Below are 21,357 nucleotides of genomic sequence, written 5' to 3'. Positions count from 1 at the left end.
AAAAGCTGTGACAGCACCAGATCCATATTCCCAAACTATGGGAACCATCTGCGCCCCTGCAGGGGCCCTGAATCACGTATATACTCCCAGGTTCCCATGGACACCCATTTTGTACCAGGTACTGCTCCAGCTGCTGGGTTAGGAATTCTACAAACACTGGGTTCAAAAGAGCCTACGGGCAAGGAGGACCACACTGGCAGGTGGCTGGGGCAAGCTCTCTGAGGTGTGGATGAGAACAATTCAGGCTAAAGAATGAATTTGTGTAAAAGCTTAGAGATGGGGGGCAGAAGGGACAAAGCACAGCTGGAGACCAGATGTGGTCTAGCATCAGCGGTGAGAAGTGTGGTGTTCGGCATGGAGTGATGTGATCCGGCCCACTCAAATGAAATCCCCCTGCTACTTCACTGGACAACCCCAAGAGGTCCAGGTGAGGGATGCCCAGAGTGGACTGGAAGCCAAGTGGCCTGCTGAGAGGTAGCGCTGCTGGCAGCTTGCAGGGAGTGGATGGGTAGCAGGTGCAAGACGAGTGTCAAGAACGTGCTTTTCCAATCAGGGAACATGCTGACCGGTTCCAACAAGAGGAACATACCATGTTCTGCTTAAACCCATAACGTGTGGTTCCTGTGGGCCCAAAAGCAAAAGATGGCCTTGCATTTAGTGTAGCAGAGAGAACACCTCAGCATGGGACCACTCAAGATTAAGACATACACTACCCAAAAATTCGCTAGGCAACTTTGGTTGCTGAGCTCACATCATCTTGTACAAGCAAAGGGGCTGCAGTATCATAATGTGGAATTACTGTTGCAGCTGCTCTCGGGTCTGTGACTGTACATGTGTAGTTCTACCCTTTGGGGGGCCCCTGAAAGTTGGGAGCACAGCTGAAGCTTCCTAGGGAGGCTGAGAGTCACAATGAGCTGGGTGTCCTCCCAGGCCCCATGACGTGACCAAGCATGGGGCTGCAGGAGCCCTAGAAATTTGGACTGGCATGTTGGCTCAACTAGCTAATTCTCCCCCTCAATAGCCAGGATCCCATATAGGTACTGGTTCGTGTCCTGGCTGCTCCACTTCCCATCCAGCTCTCTGCTTATGACCTGGGAAGGCTACTGCTCTGGCTCAGAAACCAGATCCATCCAGGAAGCCCCGTGGGACACTAAGAAGGGCAGTGAGGAGGGCCCTAGGAACCCTGGGAAGGGAAGCCAGCCTGGAAAGAGGAGACACCTGGAGTGGTGCAGGAGTTGTTAGCCTTCTCCTAACGCAGGGGCAGTGAGCAGGGAGAGAGACCCCAGCATCCTCTCCTGTACACTTGAGCTCTTGCCTAGGTTACTCCTAATACTGCCTGAGTGTTATAAGGAGAGTTGTTGGCCTGAGTCATTCACAGAACAGTGGCAAAGACAAAAGTCTGCACCTGTTGGGTACAGATGTGATGTGTCTGTGGTTGATGAGTCTATGGATACAGACTGACCATTGCATCAAGTCATGATGGACTTCCCACTGTCCAGAGTTGAAAGTCATCTCCACCAAGCAGCTGGCTTCTGCCTGAGTCCCTGATGCCTTTCCCGCACCTTAACCTTGCACATATCAGGTGCTCAATCACAGCGTGGTGCGGCTGACTGCACAACTGACAGATGTGGAAAGGTAATCTTGGAGACGCTCCTGCCTGCGATGTGGCAGTCCCTCTCTGGCCTTGACCTTCCCTCTAAGGCAGATATCTGCCAACAGCATGGTTTCCTTCCTGTACCCCTATTATAACTGGGTGACAACACCTACCAAACGGGGGGAGCCACCCAGCCTGTGAGGCGCAGACATCCCTCTCCTGGGTCCTCCTGCCGTAGGTTGCGGAGTAGATGTTGAGAAACTTGGACTCATGACAATGAAGCTTCAGCTCCTGGTCTTCACACACTGTTTTGTTTTTTAATTCATCTGCAACAAACACAGACAGCACCATCAGCTTCCTTCCAAAGGAGTAGGCAAGCCCTGCGTCCCCATTGGCCAAACGCCTGAGGTTCATCCCACACTCCACCCTGGAGACTAGGCCCTAGGAGAGGGAGACTACCAGGATGCCCCAGCCAGCCTTGCGGAGCCTCTTCAGGAAGAAGATGTGTCCCAGTGAGAGACAGCACAGGTAAACCTGACCCTGAACTCCACAACTTGCTTCCCCATCGGGGTGTTTAGAGAGAACAAGATAATTTGAAAGCAAACCCTGCCCCATCAAGAATTGCTCCTTGCGGCTGGTGCCATTGCATGATAGAGCAATTCTCCATTTGCAGCACTGGTGTCCCATAAGGGTGCTGGTTCATGTCCTAGCTGCTCTACTTCTGATCCAGCTCCCTACTTATGGCCTGGTAAAGCACAGGAAGATGGTTCAAGCCCTTGGATTCCTATACCCATGTGGGAAATTTGGAAGAAGCTCTTGGCTACTGGCCTCAGATTGTCCCAGCTCTGGCTATGGTAACCATTTGGGGGAGTGAACCAATGTGTAGAAGATCTCTGTTTCTCCTTCTCCTTCTGTAACACTGCCTTTTCAATAATAATGAAAAAATCTTCAAAAAAATATTAGGGTCCATTGATGTGGGCTAGCCACCACCTGTGATACCAATATCCTGTACGAGTGGCAGTTTGAGTCCTGGCTGCTCTACTTCTGATCCAGCTCCCTGCTAACCTTGCTGGGCAGGTAGCATGTTTGCTGGGCCCCACCACCCAACGTGTGACCCAAATGGAATTCTGTATCTTCTCTCTGTAGGTCTGACTTTCCAAGAAAAATAAATAAATCTTTAAAAATTCTATATATGTATCTGAGATGTTGAATTATTATTACGCTGAGTTGCAACCACAACAGCCTGAAGGCTCCCACCTTACAAAGTGCAGAAAGGGTAAGTAGCACACACTGGGGCTGCAGGGCTGGAGCCCTGGGCCTAGAATCAATGGCACTTGAACTCCAAATTTAACAGGTGAAAGAGAGGGACCAACATTGTGACATAACTGGTTAAGCCAACACCTGTGATACCAGTGTCCCAGATGGGCACCTGTTCCCGTCCCAGCTGCTTCACTTCCCACCAATGTATCTGGGAAAGCAGCAAAAGTTGACCTACATTCTTGGGCCCCTGCACCCACATAGGAGACCTTGCAGAACCTCTGGCTCTTGGCTTCGGACTAGCTCTGCCTCAGCCATTATAGCCATTTGGGGAGTCAACGAGTGGATGGGAGATTCTCTCTCCATTTCTCCTTTCTTTGTAATTCTGACTCTCAAATAGATTAAAAAAAAATTTTTAAGGTAAAAGAAAGTGATTTCCAAATACAAAGCACATCTTTCTGAAAGTGCCCAATTCCCACGACTTTCTACCAAAAACAGAGAGAAGCAGGAGTGAGGGCAAACTTGAACTGCACAAGGGAAAGCTTTTGGGGCCATCATGATGACCACCAGCTTCGGTGATGCTGGTCTGTTACACAATCTTTCCCTCTCCCCAACTCTAGCCACTCAAGGTCAATGGCAGCTCAAAAATATTAAATGGAAAATTCCAGAAAGAAATCACTCACTCCTTTTACTTCACCTGCCTTTCTGAGCAGCATGATGAAATCTCTCATCACCCCTCTCTGTCCTGGCCCGGACATGAATCTCCCCTGGGTCCAGCGTATCTACACTGCATATGCTACCTGCTGTTAGTCACTCACCAGTTAGTGGTTACCAGAGCGACTGTCAAATTGTGTTCACATAATCCTTATTTCCATTGATGAGGGTCTCAGAGTGGTGATGCCGATGGTTTTATTCAATTGCTCCACCTGTTTTATTATTAGCCCTATTGTTGATCATTTATGATGCCTTACTGACCAATGAGTCTTTATCCTAGATACACAGGAAGAGGAGAAACCACGGGCAACAGGTATACAGGACTTGATGCTATACTATAGATCCTTGCTTTCTGGAACCCAGAGGGGGACTTGGAACGCATCCTGGAGCACAGCTGGATGTGATCATGGCGGTGCAATCCCATCCCAGGAGCTCAGAGTGGACAGCAGGCTCACGTCAAGCCCAGCGTCTTTAAATCCAGAAAAGACCACCTCACCGAGGGAAAATGAGAGCGCCAGCCAAGTACAGGCTTTGGAGGCCCCAGCCCCACCCGCGCGCCACACAGCTGAGACCTGGAGCCCTGCGAAGTTGTGTTTTGTTTCTCTAAAAGGAGCAGAGTCTGACCGGGTCTTCGCAGGGCAGGACTCTCAGATGAGTCACATCCGCCCTGGTGCAGGCTCCCCAGACTGTGCGCAAGCGGCTGGGTCCCAACAAAGCTGCGAAACCTTGCCTGACTTCAAAGGGCCTGAGCGAAGGCTGCGCTTGAGTGCAGAAAAGAGGGCACGAGCTGGCCACCGGCGGAGCTGACGCACCTTGCGACCTTCCGGCAGCACGGATGGCAAGCTAGCTCCGGGATGCCTTGTAGCTGCTGAGCTGGTCGGAAAGCCGGGAGGGAAAAGGCGGGACGAAACTGAGTTTTATCTCAGTGAGCTGGGGACTTTTTGAGCAGAAAAGTTTTTTTCTTTTGCTCGGAATTTTAAAGTATTATGCTTTTTAAATACACATTGTGAAATGCATCTTATAGTGACATCGCTTTGATTGACTAAAACCCATTCATTTTTGGAAGCCTGGATGCCAGCTCTAATCCACCCAGGGTAACCCAGCACCTGCCTGCAAAACCTCCAGCGATTTGTCCCCAGATTATGGGCAAATCAGCTCCTAGAACGGACAGGGCCTGAGCGTGTCTCATTACATACTCCTAGGCCACTGTTGAATCACTGGGTTCCCTGGGAATATGCTAACTCACGGTCACCCGAGAGTGACATTTCTGGATTCAAGAAAAACAACGGGACGGCTAACATAACTGCTGCTTTTCTCAGAGAATGAGAACTTGTTTCAGAGACCGGTTGGGGTTCTCAGTTGGTGTTGGCTTAGAGGAGGAGTGGGCAGCTTTCCCAGAGGGGGGTCACTGGCACTCTGCGGGCATAGCCCTGGAGGGGACGGGGGGGGGTCACCGGCACTATGCGGGCATAGCCCTGGAGGGGACAGAATGGGGGAGGTGTAACAGGTGCGTGGGAAGGCAGAACCATGCCTGAGCGTAAAGGACATCAGCCATGTTCTCCCTCTTAGCTCTTAACAAGTGCATGGGTCCTCCCAGATGCTCTCTTGCCTTACCAGGAGATCACATCAACACAGACTCATTGCCAAGTGAAAACACCTAAGCTTAAAATGTATTGGATGCAGTTGCTCTACCGGCTGTGCTACCCAACCCACAACGCTCACAGCCGAGCATCAGATGTACATCCTTCTGACTGCTGCTGCCAACTGTGTGTGAAAGAGGATGGAATGGTATTTCACTGGCCTGAGGAAAAAGACACAAATTCAAAATGTGAAGTAGAGATGCCACTGGACTGCTCAGCACTTTGGCGCCAGGGTCAAGTTGGAGACACCTACGTCTGTCTCTCCTAAGCATGAGACCATCCAGGAATCTAGGGCAAGCAGAGTGAGTGATGATCAACAGTGCATTTGAATGTCAGAGCGGGCGGACATCAAGTGCACCCAGGTGGCGGTCATTTTGTGCTCTTACCTTCTCGACAGACAATATACCCTACATTGTCTGCACCGGGGGCAGACCACACCACTCCCTCCCCCTGGCTTCCACCTCGATCTGTCGTTCTCAGCTTGAGCTAGGATTCCTTGAGCCAGCTCCGAGGACTCACATACCAGTGCCCGCTGACTGGCCTCAACTCCCTGACAGGTTCACGACAAGCATTGCACTGGCAGTGCTGTCATGTTAGTCTGACAGTGGCCCTGGGCAGAAAGGTCACAGTCTTTCACTTTCAGAACTCATGTCAGAGTCGCAGCAAGGTTCCTGCTGCCTCCTCATGGCCCAAGGTCACACTGCAACTGACCGTGTCTGCCCATTTCCTAAATATCTCCACCAAAGTCAAGTTCACAGAACCTGGGTTGAGCCGTGAGGAGCTGAGGCTAAGTGACTCACAGTAAGACTTGGCTCTGGGCACCCCTGAGGCACTGAGGCAGCAAGCAGGGGGAGGCTTGGGCCAATCCATGCCCTGCATGGACTGGAGCTGGGAGCAAAGGAGCCCCAGGAGAGGAGAGGACGTGGAGACCACGTCACTGACCCCTGTGTCTGACGGCCTTAATGGGAACCACCTGCCAGGCCTGCTGCAGGCTGCCAAGGGCCTGGTTGCCCACGGGTGCTGCTTTCCCATCTATCCTCCATGGGCAGTCCCCAGGGCTTTACAACCTCATCATAGCTCCTTCCTGAAGATGCTCCGCCACACACCCCCCACCTCTTTGCCACCAGAGCCAGTTTCTGCTCCAGCTTCTGACCTGAGCTCCGTCCAGCTCCTCTCCTCCACCCACCCCTTCACTGTTGGTACCTGTATACCCTGCGCTCATAAGCCACAGGCTGTGTGGGAAGTGCACTTTCTGTGTCCCCAGCCCTACCTTCTCAGCATCACCATGGCTTCCTTCAGAAATCTCTGCCGAGTCTCTGGCCGAGACTGATCCCTCCTATGAGCTCCTCGCAAAGAGCCAAACAGGTGTCTCTCTGTGGAAGCCCAGCCTCCGCCCAACAGCTTATGCATGCTTCTGTGATCCCACAGAAACGAAAGGCCTCCTAGACTGTACAGTCTGGGTAGTTAGGATGTGCTTGCCTGTGTTTTCCCAGGGCTGAATGCAGCACTGGCCCCGGCGAGGTGAGCATTGCACCACATACACTCCCTGTGCACCTGACACTCTGGAATGGCAATGGTCAAGGGTAGTGTCCCTGTGCTCAAGATCCTTACACACTGGTGGGGATAGGGGGCTACGGAGGAGGCCCAAGGCAAGATGCTGTGATCAGGAAGAATGAGGACACAAGGTTGGGGCAGGGTCTTCATTCAAGCATTTGAATAGACAAGGTAAATCTCTTTGCAAAGGGGGCAGAAATGAAAGCATAAGAAGAGCAGTCAGGGGATGACCATTCATGTTACAATATTGCGAGGTGGCCAGAAGAGGATGCTGCACCTGCTCAGGACAGAGAAACCCGGCAGGAGACCCCTGACCCAACACCCGGTAAAGCAGGTACTTAGCCCTGTCTGCAGAAAGAAAATGAAGATGCCACCTGCACACTGTGGTCAGGAGGCTGAGGCCCAGCAGCCACGGAGCCAGGGCCCAGACAGCTTTACAAGGACCAATGGCTGGGGTTTCCCTACTTTTTATTATGCAAAATGTCAAACATACAGGCAAAGGAAAGACTAGCACAAGAAAGAGTTAGAGTTCCCCGGCTGCTAATATTTGTTTTTTTTTTTTTATTGTTGCTTACATTATATTATGTAGTACAGTTTTATAGGGCTGCTAATATTTGGAACAAAGGCCACTTTAAAAAGGGGGTGGGGTTTCTTTGTTCATGGGAGGAGAGAAGAAGGCAAAGCTAAGAGCAGCCAAGGTGCTCTCGCTCTCAGTCCTGGAGACCTAGCCTGGAGGGATGCCTGGGGCAGCTCTGGATGAATGTCCCTGGGATCTGTAGGCAGAGGCAGCAGCTGGTAACATCTTCTAGAGGCTGCTCCAGGGAGGGAGGGCCAGTCATCATTCCGCCAGAGCACAGTGGGTGATTGTGGAGCATGTGTGATGTGCAGGGTAAGGTTGAGTGTGCATGTGTGAGTGCGTGGGTGTGAGCATATGGATACGTGTGAGGGGGTATGACACTCTAAGGCACAATGGTATGTGTGACAGTATGCAATGGTGTGTTACGTCAAGGTGTGTGCACAACTGGCTCGCATGTTGTACAAAGGTGTATGTGACGACCTGTGTATCCATTGAGCATGTAGTGTGACAGTGTATGTGTGAGTGTGTGTGACTACCATGCATGTTGGATGACTGTATATGTGTGTGTGACAGTGAGCATGCCCACTGTGTACTTGGTGTGACCGTGAGTAGCTACCATGTGTGTTCGAAGGCATGCACCTGACCACATGTGTGTCATGTGTGTGGTATGATAGCATGCATGAACATGCATGCAAGTGGGTATCTGAGTGTGTGAGTGAGTGTGACTGCACATGCACCGTCAGCCAGTGCCACAGAGACCTGGGTAGTCAGTGAAAGCCACAAGACCTAGGGCACCAAGGTCTCAGGAATGCTGGGCTCAGACAAGAATAATCGGGGAACTCATGCCAAAAAAATGGGTTGTGCTGGGATGCAGGGAGAACTTGGAAAATGGTTGCCGCTTGGGTTTTGGTGCGTAATTGCTGCTGTCATTTTTTAGAGATTTATTTTTATGTGAAAGCTAGATTTATAGAGAGAAAAGAGACAGAGAGGAGATAGTTCCATCTTCTGGTTCACTCCTCAAATGGCTGCAAAAACCAGAGCTGAATTGGTCCAAAGCCAGGACCCAGGGGCTTCTTCTGGGTGATCAGATAAATTGAGGAACTCACAGACTTGGACCATCCTTCATTGCTTACCCAGGACATTAACAGGGAGCCAGATTGCAAGGGGAGCAGGGATTTGAACTGGTGTCCCCATGGGATGTAAGCACCTTATGTGGAGGCTTAACGTACTACGCCGTAGCACCATCACTACTGTCATTTCTTTTCAACCAGTTGTCTGGGCTGCTGTGATGCTGCGGCCCAGCATGTGATGTGTGTCTCTCGGGAGGCCCTTCACTCTGGGAGATGTGGTTATTTCTGGTGAGCAACAGGCTCATCACAAAGACCTGTGCACCCCAGAATGACAATGAGGGTCCATGGAGAAAAGTAGAACAATCAGAATAAAAGACATTCTCAGCCATATCCTCTCTCACTCTCCTAGGGAGCAAACCCAGTCCAGGACAGCCTGGCCAGCACTGGAAATGGGAGAAGCAGCTCCTGAGGGCCAGAGCCAGTGGCTCAGGTGGCATCTGCTCTCCTGATCCTCTAGGACAAAGGGCACACAGCAAGGCAGCCTGGGAAAGCAGCACTGGGTCTCCATTCTGAGAAGCCCTGGATGCAGTCTCCCCACTCCTGACGGTTCCAGCATCAGCAAGGATGTTTTACCTTCAGGCACCTGAAGGGAAGCGTGCGCATGTGTACACACACCATCAGCCTCTGGCTCCCTTCCCGCCCTCACAAGCTGACTCTGCATGTATCCGGATAGTCCTAGGAACCCGAGTGTCTGTTGACCAGCAGGTGACTGCATCTGCAGTGTGCAGGACTGAGAAGAGCATCCCAAGCCCACAGTCCAACCCCCGTGGAAGTTACTTACTAGGTTGGCATTTAAAGGAGACCAGCAGGTATTTATTGCTTCCTGGACAAAGGTCAGGTCCAAAGACACGGCTATTGACCAGGAGGTGGCAGGCCCGCTGGTTCTGGCACTCATCCAGCACCTTCTAGAAGGAGGGGACAGAAAAGGCACAGGCTTGAGAACAGCATACCATGTACTGTGTCCACCAGACCCCATACCCAAACTGTGCTGGGCTCTGGGGAGGGAGAGGCAAGAACGCATCACTGCCTGGCTGCAGCACATGCGTCAGGGTGACAGGGTAGCCCCTGGCCCCCTGCCTTCTGCTGGGGGTGGAGGGCTGGCAGAAGCCCAGCAGGAAGCGGCCGCATGGCTGGCATTACTGCTGAGGTCTTTGACAGGAGCAAGGCATTGTGGAGGATGCGGGAGACACAGATGAGACCAGGGCACCTGCTGGTATCCAGGGGCCCTTAAGGAGGCTCCCCTAGCTGCCTAGCCCACCAGGCCATGGTGTCCAGGAGTCACAGTCATGGCTCCTCATTCTTGTAAGTAGCCAGTTGGATCCAGGGCATGGTCTGGGAGTTCAAGCCCTTGTCAGCTCATGGCCTTCCACCCCAGCCAACAAAAAGCTGATTCCTGCCCTGACCAAGACTCTGTGGAACAGAGTATTGAAACAGTGGAACAGAACCACTGTTCCCTGGTAGAGTGATGTCTATTATTATTATTATTACTATTTTATTATTGTTGTTATTAAGGCAGATTTACAGAGAGAAGAGGAGACAGAAATGTCTTCTGTCTGCTGGTTCACTCCCCATGTAGCCAAAACAGCCAGAGCTGAGCCGATCTGAAGCCAGCAGCTTCTTCCAGGTATACCATACAGGTGCAGGGTCCTATGAATTTGGGCAGTCCTCCACTGCTTTCCCAGGCCACAAGCAGGGAGCTAGATGGGAAGTGAATCAGCTAGGGCATAAACCAGCACCCATATGGGATCCTAGTGTTTGAAGGGGGATTAATTGATTGAGTTTTTGTGCTGGGTCCTAGATGACATTCTTAGCCAAACACCATTGAACACTGGGTTTAAAAGCTTTCCTTGAACCTCCTCTCCCTCTCCCCATCTCCCTCCTGCTGTTGTCCCAAAGACGCCCTTATCTATTGGTGAAACTGCCCTGTGGCCGCTGCTGGACCTAGCCCCCATGGGCCCATGTATGGGCCAGTACTTGGTCTTGTGTCTGCCCAGGTTCCCACCATTCCCACGCAGAACCAGCATGGCCCATGACAAATACAGATGCCCCGGGCTTGCCTACAGAAACCAGGGCTTCCTAGGGGCACGCTCCCAGAGTGTCAGGAGAGGGTCAGGTGCCCTCCTTTCCCCCGCTTCCTAGGTGTCAGCCCATCCTCAGACCTGGGGCAGATGCACATCCACTAGGAAGAATGTTCAGGCAGGGGACCAGTGTTGTGGTACAGCATGTGAAGCTGCCACCTGTAATGCCGACACTGCACATGAACACTTGCTTGAGTCCTGGCTACTCTGCTTCCGACCCAGCTTCCTGTGCGTGCTCCTGGGAAGGCAGCAGAGGATGGTCCAAGCAGCTGGGCTCCTGCTGCCCACATGGGAGACCTAGATGGAGTTTCAGGCTCCTAGCTTCAGCCTGGCCTAGGCCTGTCATTGCAGTCATTCAGGGAGTGAACCAGCAGATGGGAGATCTCTCCCACTTTCAAATAAATAATGTTTAAAATGCCCAGGGAGACTCCTTGGGTATTGAGGCGGCATGAGGCCAAGGTTCTGTTAAAGTAATTCAACCCTCTCAAGTCCCTGGTGGGCTCCATGCTAACAAGCCGGGCAGGGCTGTGTTCTGTGTGGTGGGAGCTGGGAAGTGCATAGCAGAGTGGGGGCTGGTGGAAACCTCCTGTGTGCATGGACACCAGTCTCTTCCTGTCTTCAGGAAGCACCTCGTCTGGGCTCTTGGGGGACAGCAAACCACCCCTCCAAGGGCAGGACTCCTGAGCTCAGGATGAAAGCTCAGCAGCTCACAAGGAAGTTTCTGGAAAGCAAGCCCTGACCAGCATCACAAATGTTAACTTGTAGGACAGATGGAACGCCCATCTCATTCAGGGGTGCCTGGTTGAGCTAGCGCGCCAGTTTATGCTTCCCCTAAACAGGCACTCCCACCCTTCGGGCATCAGCCAATGTTCCTTTCCTACACTGGGAGGGCAGGGAATGGTCTGGGTTCCAGACTGGGCTGGGCAGGAGGTTGAGTGAGGGGACAAGGGCAGGCCGACAGGGTTCTAGCTTTTGGAGAGTACTCAGGAGCAAGAACTGAGCATGGGGTGAGGTCCACAATGCCAGTCACTGACCAATGCCTGGAGAAACACATTGCCACTCCCCAGGGAATGGAAGTCACGACAAAAGAATTCACACAAACGCGTTGCTTTGGGCTGCTTGGTTGGGACTCTGGCCAGTCACATGGCTGCCAGGCCTTTGGTTCTCAGAAGAGAGTTGATACAAGGTGCCAGAAGTAGAAAACTCCTTACGGCTCTATATTATTGGTGATTCTCCTCTTTGGGCCTTAGAGTCCGCACCTTTAAAGCTGGTTGTATTTCTCCTTAGTTCTCCTGCTAAATTGACCTCTACCCCTAGTTCCTGTGATTGACAAACTCCAACTCACCCCTCTCTGGCCACATGTTCTGAAATGCCCTTCCTTCTTCGCAAATGGAACTTGGGAGAAGCCTATTTCATTCCACACAGTCATCCTGAGCAACAAGTTGTACAGGTTGAGGAGCCAGAGACAGCACGGTACAAGTTCACTGGCAAATGGAACGTTGCAGTAGTCCAAAGCCATCATGGCCTCTTCGCGCAACAAGTGTCTTCCCAAATGTGCCAAGCCAGAGGAGCTTACCCAGCACCGGCTTATGATACCATGCCATGAAGGGATGAATTCAGCAGGGGGTGTCTCCTAACAGCCCAAAAAGATAAGACAACGAGTATCTACAGCTGCAGACAGAAGCAAGCCCTAAGAATGAACAAGACAGGTGTTGACATGTCCCTTCCTTGAGTCTATGAACTTTGCCTGGCAGACACCTGTTGTCCCTAGTGAAGTATCCCCTCCCTTCTGGGGTACTGAAGGGAACTGCGGAGCCCCCTGCTTCCCCACAAGGTTGTTCTTGGCTTTAGGGGGTCGCCTGGAATAAGGTCGTAGTACAGATGTATTCATGGAGCCATCTAAGAGGCAGGGCTCCTAACTCAACTTCTTTGGGTAGAGAAGCAGCTAATACTTGCCAATCGGTGATTTATATTAATTGGAATTTTCACGGATTAGGTCTGCCTTGAGGCAAGTGCCATTGTCACAAACACAGAGAGAGAGAGAGAGAGAGAGAGAGAGAGATCATCAACATCTTGCCACTTGTACACAAGGCAGTACCTGCAAGGTTGTGGGTGCCACACAGGCTAAGTGCTCTTCCTTCTGCTGGGACCCACACATCTGGAAATCTTGCCCATAAAATGCCGATTGGACACTGATGGTGGAATGCCGAGGGCACTGCAGGTTCAAGTGGTCCCCGTCACATGCATAGGCTGTGTGGTTCTGCAGCAGTTTAGTTAGGTAGCCTGAAAAACATGCAGCTGTGTTACAAGAGGCCCAGGAACTCATGGATTCTTCCCGGGTGCTGGAGCACGGTGGGGTGGGGGAGGGTGGGCATCCATTGCCTTCCATGGGTGGGAAGGGGTTTCTAGAGGAAAGAACAGGAAGCAGGGGCAGAGTAGATCCCATAGCAGTTCCCTGTGTAAATGGGGGATCTCCTGCCTAGACTGAGAATTGATCTTCAGAACCCAAAATCTGGGGTTGGTCCAATCTAAGGATTGCAGGGAGGGGGTAGCCTGGGGAAATTCTTTCCTGGGCAGGAAACACCAAGGCCCTGGCTTGCAGGAAAATGCTGTGAGTGGGTGCTCCCCACCCTGGGCAAGACCATGCTTGTCCTGACACTCGTTTGATCTGGCCACTGTCAAGGCCATGTGTTCCTAGGGTACAAGGATGCAGTTTGGTTTCAGGAGATTGCTTGGGACAACCTGCCTCTCACACCCCTGGAGAAAGCAAGCGAGGTGGTACTCCTCGCACTGGGTACAGATGTGTGCTGCATTGCCAAGGGACAGGCAGTCAGCAGTGGTCCTCACACACATGTGCACCAGGACCCTTAGAATGTGGCCTGCTTTGGAAACGAGGTGGGTGCAGACATGCGTAGGGCTGGAGTGACACTGGAGACAGCTGTCCACTTCCAAAGCCATTCTTCGCAGCAACCCTGTGGAAAGCTGCCTTGGGCCTCAGACCCAGCCTCCTTGCAGGTTTCTCTCTAGGGGGCCATGGAAATGGCCCAACAGGTACAGGGGATTCAAGCGGGCAAAAGGGGTGGGGTAGAACTGCACCACTTCTCAGCAAAGAGGAGTGAAGGTTCATACAAAATGTGGATTCCTTTCGGCCTTCTTCCACCTTCCGGGGTCAACATCAAGGTCACTGGGAGCACAGCCAGGGACTTTCTGCCTGAGGTGTGTGGGAGACAGGCTTGGCAGGCCTTGGCCTTGGCCTCCGACGGGGAGGAGGGACCGTGAGGCAGGGTTGAGGCATGACTGCTAGCTTTCCACATGAGCAGCCTGTGCTGAAGTCATGCCTGTGTAGGTTTCACAATTTCTGTGATGCAATGCTGAGAATCAGGCTCTCAAACACAACCCCAAGAACTTCCCCCAAACTCACAGCCAGGGGAATGGACAGAACCAGGCCTGGCACTGTCCCCTGAGGTCATCCAGAGCAGCCTGAAGACGAAGGCTCTAAGCAGCCCGCACATGGGCTGTCTCATTGAAAATCACCAGAAGAATAACCACAAGCTTCTCTGAGCAAGTTCACGGGTCCAAGCAAAGTCTAACACGAGTGGCGAAGGAACCCCAGGCATGGGCATGTGGGTGACAGCCCTGCCTGTCATCACCACCACCATGTGCTTCCACAGGCAGAGGAGAGGGCTACTCCCAGCATGGGAACTAACATGGCACAGGTGCCCAAAAGATGCTTTGTAACCAACACTTGCTCCAGTCCCAGCCACTCTCCCCTGCAACAGTCTGTGCCTCCATCAGTGACAAAAGTGAATGAGCTATGAGGCACAAAAAGCCACAGAGGGGCCTTGCATGCCCATTAGGGAGCGAGAGAAACCAGTCTGAAGGGGTAATCACACAATGAGTGATTCCAACTCTGCAACATCCTGGAAAAGACAAGACCATGGGAGCCAATAAGAAAAGTGCAGCAGCTGCCGGGAGTTGGGGGACAGGAGGGAGAGGGAGATGGGGCATGGAGCCTGCTGAGGGCAGTGTGACTGCTCTGCAGGGAACAGCGGATGCAAGTTCACACCCATTTGTGCAAACTCGAAGAACGTGCCACACTGGCACCAAACCCTGATGGGAAGCACCGCTTTGCAGGCTCACCAGCCAATGCCAAGGCATCCCTGTGGTTTGATGATGTCGCAGAGACCTGAGGGTGTGTGTGTTGGGGGAGAGATGTGTATGGGACACTGTACATTTCATTTCATTTTGCTATGAAGCTAAAACCTCTCCTGGACATAAAGGGGCTGGTGCCATGGCACAGCAACTGAATCCACTGTCTGCCTTGCTGGCATCCCATATTGGAGCACCAGTTCAGGTCGCAGCTGCTCCACTTCTGAGCCAGCTCCTTGCTAATGCTCCTAAAGAAGTATTGGAAGATGGCCCAAAGGCTTGTGCCCCCTGCCACCTGAATAGGAGAGCCAGCTACAGTTCCTGGCTCCTGACTCCAATTTCGCCCCAATCCTATGGCCAACCAGGTAGGGAGCCAGTGAATGGAAGGCTTTTTTCTCTCTACTTTGCCCTCTCTCTGTGTCACTCTGACTTTCAAATAAATAAGGTAAATCTGTGTTTAAAAATGTCGAAGAGGGAACCCCACCTCCCACCAGTACACACAGAACATCCATGGCTCGCCAGGCCAAGCACTGCCACTAGGAGTGAGGTATGGGAGGGGACTGAGTTAGGGAAGCTGCTCAGGCTGTTTTCAGACCTGATCAGTGGGCACAGCTTTCCCTTGCAAAAGTTCATGTACAGTTTGTACGTAGCTTTAAAGTTTATATTATTTGTGTACACATTTTTGTAAGTAGAAATGAAAAGATTTTCTCTTGGGGGTGGAGGGGGTAGAGTAGAAACCAAGGTTTATGCTGTGGCGTAGCTGGTTAAGCCACTGGCTGCAGCCTTGGCTTTCCATATGGGTGCCAGTTGGAGTCCCAGCTACTTCACTTCCAACCCAGCCCTCTACTAACTGGCCTGGGAAAACGGCAGAGGATTGCCCAGTCAAAACTCCTACACCCATGTGGGAGACCCAGAAGAAACTCCAGGGTCCTGGCTTCAGCTTGGCCCAGCTCTGGTCACTGCCATCGTTTGGTGAGTTAACCAGCAGATAGAAGATCTCCCTACTCTACTCTGTCTTTCTCTCTCTCTCTCTAGCTATGCCTCTCAGATAAATAAAAATAAATCTTAAAAAAAAAAAAAGCAAACCAAACTTTACCTGCAAGTATCCCACCAATCCTTTTAGACAATGAAAGCAAGCCTCGTGTTGCTTATTGCACCAGCTCCTTGGGCCTGCCGCCTGCCAGGGTCTGCCGTATTAGGAAGTCAGGTGGAGAGAAGAGGAACCAGGTCTTGAACGAGGCACTCTAACAGCATGTGCAGGCTTCCCAAGGGCTGTCCCTGACACCTATGCATGAAGCTTCCTTTTAGAAAGCCATTAGTCCTACTGGCAGTTGAAGGGGGACGGTGTGCCCTCATGCCTAGTCATCAGAGAACCCACTTTCAAACACCATCATCCTACGGCCTCATTTCCAACATAGAAATTTTAGAGGGACATGCACATTCAGACCCTAGCACAGAGTAGGGGTGTGTGTGTGTGTGTGTGTGTGTGTGTGTGTGTGAATACACACGAGTTCCAGGCCAAACACAAACTATTTCTTACTGTACACTATACTCCAACACAAGTTGGAAGGGAGTGTTTGCAAGAGGTTGCTGCAAATGATGGCTAGTAGGCTCAGTTCAGGAAGGAAAAGAGTGGGGGACCTCAAGGTTCAGGTGTCCACTGTGGCCACCAAGGTCAAGGTGGGCAATCACAGGAGCCAGAAGGCTGTACTCAAACATCACTTGAAAGGAAATTATTTTCTTGAGAGACAGAGTTACAGAGAGGAGAATACAGAGAGAGAAAGAGAGATTTTCTACCCCCTGGTTCCCTCCTTAATTGGCTGCCACAGTGGAGGCTAAGTCAGAAGCTGGGAGATTTTTTTTTTTAAGATGTATTTATTTTTTGGGCCCGGCGCGGTGGTGCAAGTGGTTAAGTCCTCGCCTAGCATGCCCAGGATCCCATATGGGCGCCGGTTCTAATCCCGGCAGCCCCGCTTCCCTTCCAGATCCCTGCCTGTGGCCTGGGAAAGCAGTCGAGGACGGCCCAAAGCTTTGGGACCCTGCACCCGCGTGGGAGACCCGGAAGAGGCTCCTGGCTTCGGACCAGCATAGCATCGGGCCGTTGCGCTCACTTGGGGAGTGAATCATCGGACGGAAGATCTTCCTCTCTGTCTCTCCTCTCTGTATATCCGCCTTTCCAATAAAAAATAATAAAAATAAAAATCTTTAAAATAAAAAAAAAAGATGTATTTATTTTTATTGCAAAGTCAGATATACAGAGGAGGAGAGACAGAGAGGAAGAACCTACATCCAATGATTCACTCCCCAAGTGACCACAACAACCAAAGTCAGGAGCCAGGACCTTCCTCCAGGTCTCCCACACAGGTGCAGGGTCAGGGAGCTGGATGGAAAGTGGAGCTGCTGGGATTAGAACCGGAGCTCATATGGGATCCTGGCACATTCAAGGTGGGGACTTAGACCACTAGGGCACTGAAACTGGAGTTTTAGCTGGGTCTCCCATGTGGGTGTGGGGCACCAAGCACTTGGGTTGTCTTCTGTTGCTTCCCCAAGTGCAGCAACTAGCAAGCTGGATTAGAGGTGGAGCAGCCCAGACTCCGATCAGTGCCCACATGCAATGCAGGGATCACAGAAGCTTAACCTTCCAGGCCACAATGCCGCCCACCCCCGCCCCCCACCCCGCCTTTGAAACAGCCATTGGAAGATGCGGCATTCCTGGTGATGGCAATGCCAAAGCCTGGCATTGGAAGAGGATGCCAGAAGCACAGGGAGACATTTGCAGGAAACGAAGGCCCCAGCACTGAGCATGAAGGGGCCCCGTGGATTAGGTGTCTTGCAAGGGGAGGGCAGGAAGTAGGGTGGGGCGGGCTGCCAAGGTTGTCTCTGAACAAAGGGCAGGCAACAGATGAGCCGCTCCCCGTTGGATGCCCTTCCCCAGGCAAATCCACTACCCTGGGGCACACACAAACACACGCTTTGCCACGTGCTGCACAGTCAGTGCACTCCTCAGCTCCCCCACGCCCCTTGGCTGGTTCAGAAGAAAACCTTTTGAAGAAGGGACCAGTAATGCAACTGTTTTGTGAATTCTTCTCTCTGGATCAAATTCTCCATCATGTTGGATCAGCCAAAAATGCTTTGTTTTTTAATTGTTTCAGCCTGAGATCTTACAGGCTAACTCTGTGTTTGCAGGTGGATGTGTGCTGTCACAGTTGGTTAAAAAAAAAAAAAAAAGAAAGAAAAGAAAAGAAAAAAAGAGGGAGGGATGGAGGCCAGTGCAATGGCTCAGTGGCTAAATCCTCGCCTTGCAAGTGCCAGTATCCCATATGGGTGCTGTTCATGAACCAGTTGCTCTACTTCCCATCTAGCTCTCTGCTTGTGGCCTGGGAAAGAAGTGGAGAATGCCCCCAAAGATTCGGGATCCTTCACCCACATGGGAGACCTGGAAGAAGCTCCTGGCTCCTGGCTTTGGATCAGCTCAGCTCCAGCCTTTGTGACCATTTAAGGAGTGAATCAGCGAATGGAATATCTTTCTCTCTTTCCTTCTCTCTTGTAAAGATTTACATAAATTAATCTTTAAAAAAAAAAGTAGGCAAGGCTCCTAGAAAATAAACCATGAGGATGGCAGGAGCTCTTATCTTCCAAAGATGCAGGGATACTTGTGTGTCAGGGGTGAACTGGTGGTGGTCCTTGTTGCAATAACAGGGAGAACCCATTTATATATAAAAAAATAATCCAGGTGCTTTTGAAGGACTGATTTTGTCTAAGTGTTCTATGGGAGCAGCAGGTGTTATGCAGAGAGAAGGCTCTATGGCAAAACCAGCTGGTAAGGCCCCAAGTTCAACACAGGTCTTCCCTGTGGGACTTCTCAGGGCCACAAACATGCCACTGTGCGCTGGAACTCCAGGGGAGGCAGAGAAGGCACACCACCGACTCCCATGCCCTGCCACTCCCTCCTGTCCTGTAAGCTTTTTGCCTTGAAGCATCGAAGGTTTTTATGAGATGCACCCTCCTTAGGAATATTTACCTGAGCCCTTTTAGGTGTGACCCTGGGCCAAGAGCTACATCTAACACGGGCAACATCCCATCTGCTCATTACGAGCAGGGCAGGGATGCAGAGGAGGGGACAGAGTCTTGGAAAGTCCAAGAGCATCCATCTCTTTTCTCTTTCTTTCTAATAATCAAGGCTCCTTTCTTTCTTTTTCTTTCTTTCTCTCTTTCTTTCTTTTCTTTCTTTTAGTTTCTTTCTCCCCTCCTTCCTTCCTTCTTTTTTCCCTCCTTCCCTCCCTTCCTTCTTCTCTCTCTCTCTCTTTCTCTCCAATAATGAAGGTCTCTTTCTCTCCAGTGAGTAAGTCACTAATATTCAGGAAATTCCAAACTGGGCTGTAAATTCTCCCTTATCTCTTCTGAAGCCGCAGCCCTCCCACAGGGGGCAGGATTCTCGGGGCGTGCTGACGCTATGCGTTGCCTGAGTCACGCTCAGCACAGGATTCAAGAATCTCAGCCACTTGCCCTGCATTAGTGTTCCCAAGTTCCCCAGGTGCGGGGGTGGGCTGCAATCTTGCAATTTTACTTCTGGGAAGAGAACGGAATTCAATTGTTAAGCCTCCCCCTTCTCTTAAAAAAAAAAAAAAGCAATAAAGTGGTGCCCTGCACTCACTAATTCTTTAGATAGGGGAACCACACCCTTTTATTCACAAAGGCTGTGAGGTGTTGCTACACGCTTGAGGTCCTTTTCCAAACATGGTGTTTTTCTCTTGTGTGCTGGGAGTGTGTTTAGAGGCATGAGTCAGTGTTCCGTAGGATGCAGGAAGAGCCCAGGTCCCAGCATCTCTCGCCTAGAGGCATAAGGATTGCAGTGAAGTGAGACCCAAGTCCAAGCTGTATTTGGCATAAAGAAGCTGAGTGTGGAGATTCATGAGGAAGAGAATTAGAACCTGTTCCTTAGGTCACAGAGGGTAGCGGCCTCCTAGGAGGGTAGGGACAACTGAAAGATGTTCCAAACGGTGCAGCTCAGATGCTGGTCCCAAAACAGAGGGGAGGAGCAGGTGAACTGAGAGCCTGACCAGGGCTGAGACCACAGCGAGCGACTCTTAAGAATGCCCCGTCCACTGGTTAACTCCCCAAGCAACTACCATGGCTGGGGTTGGGCCAAGCTGAGGCTGGGAACTCCATGCAGGTTTCCCACGTGGCTGGCAGGACCCCAGCTACTCGACACATCACCTGCTGCCACTCGGGTATTCCTCAATAGGAACCTAGGATGGGTAGTATAGTTGGGATTCAAACCCAGGCACTGGGACATGACATATGGGCATTCCTAGCAGCACCTTAACTGTGGCATTGAACACCTGTCCCCATGAACTTGCTGAAGCCCTTTCTACCCCATGAGGGGGCGAGATGGAGAGGAAATGGAGAAGGGCAAGGAGAACCCCAAACCCACTGCTTTCCTAGGTTAGGCTTAAGGACTCTGGTATCAATGAGAAAAATACGATGGATATTTGCTTTTATACTTTATAGAACCACCACTAAGAAGGACTCGTTCCAAAGGAGACTCGGGTTCACCGAAAGGGTTATGCCGTTAGCCATTTGCCCCTGGGGCCTAAAGGTGCAGCAGATGCAACTTAAACAGAAACAAGCAGAAAGCTCTGCAGTGCAGTGACTGGGAGCAGATCTGGAATAGTCTGCCACTTTCTCTTGCTATCCCCCTCAGCCTGAAAATTCCTGAGGTCCAGTTTCTTAGACACTTTCTCTGCAAACATAGCCACTTGCTTTTTCTTAAAGGCAAATCACAACGCTTCTGTATTTGCAAGCGCATAAAATACACAAGCCTTCCTTCCATACATGCTGTCATTTCAAAAGCATTTAAAGAAATCCCTAAGTGAATGTGACTAGTACATTCCAGAATTTCCAGGGCCAGTATTGTAGTGCATCAGGGTAAGCCACTGCCTATGATGCCAGTATCCTATACAAATACTGGTTTGAGCCTCAGTTGCTCTGTTTCTGTTTAAGCTCCCTGCTAATGCTCCTGGGAAAGCAACAGAGGATGGCCCAAGTGCTTGGATCCCTGTAACACATGTGAGGGACCTAGGTGGAGTTCCTGGCTTGTGGCTTCAGCCTGGCGCACTCTGGGTTGTTAGTGGCCATTTGGGTAATGAATTACAGACAGGTATCTCTCTTCTCTCCCTTCCTCTATGTCACTTTGTCTTTCAAATAAATACAATAAATATTGTGTATATACATATGTAGATATAAATATGTATACATTCCAGAGAGAGAGAGAAAGCTCTCCAATCGGGTGCTTGCTTTCCCAAGTGGCTACAATGGCTGAGACAGGAGCAAGCACTTGGACCATCCTCCTTAGCTTTGCTAGGCATATTACTAGGGAGCCACGTTGGAAGTGGCACAGTCAGGAATTGATATGAATGCCATCACTCCAAGTGGCAGCTATAACTGCTGAGCCACGAGGCTAGTTCCTCTCTGGCTTTTTTCTCCTTGGGGAGTGCCACATAACAGCCATGGCTACTGTGACCCACATACAGGGCACTTTGCCCTGCTGCCCCTGGACTTTGGGTTCTGGCCCTGAACACGACTTTGTGTTACCCCCTACCAGCCATCCCTTCTATTACCTTCCCTTGCCTTCCTTCCTCCCTCTGTACACGGCCTCTGACTT

The 21,357-nt window shown here is 51.2% G+C and overlaps 1 protein-coding gene across 6 annotated transcripts in view; it reads right to left on the bottom strand.

The window, feature by feature from the left end:
• The window catches only part of EVA1C (eva-1 homolog C), a 65,854-nt gene that overhangs the window by 18,510 nt on the left and 25,987 nt on the right, over window positions 1-21,357 (bottom strand). For 4 of the 6 annotated variants that reach the window (XM_040980892.1, XM_040980893.1, XM_040980891.1 and 1 more), the window contains exons 2-4: window positions 12,643-12,827; window positions 9,248-9,371; window positions 1,768-1,920 (exon numbers count right to left, since the gene is read on the bottom strand). In XM_040980892.1, the coding sequence (XP_040836826.1) occupies window positions 1,768-1,920; window positions 9,248-9,371; window positions 12,643-12,827 (462 nt within the window). The remainder of the gene's footprint in view (window positions 1-1,767; window positions 1,921-9,247; window positions 9,372-12,642; window positions 12,828-21,357) is intronic. The other 2 variants (XM_040980896.1, XM_040980897.1) reach the window with 1 other exon arrangement.

The sequence above is a fragment of the Ochotona curzoniae genome, unplaced genomic scaffold (assembly GCF_017591425.1).
Source record: "Ochotona curzoniae isolate NIBS_2020 unplaced genomic scaffold, NIBS_Ocur_1.0 contig_3498, whole genome shotgun sequence".
NCBI lineage: Eukaryota > Metazoa > Chordata > Mammalia > Lagomorpha > Ochotonidae > Ochotona > Ochotona curzoniae.
This window is presented reverse-complemented; position numbering and strand designations above follow the sequence as displayed.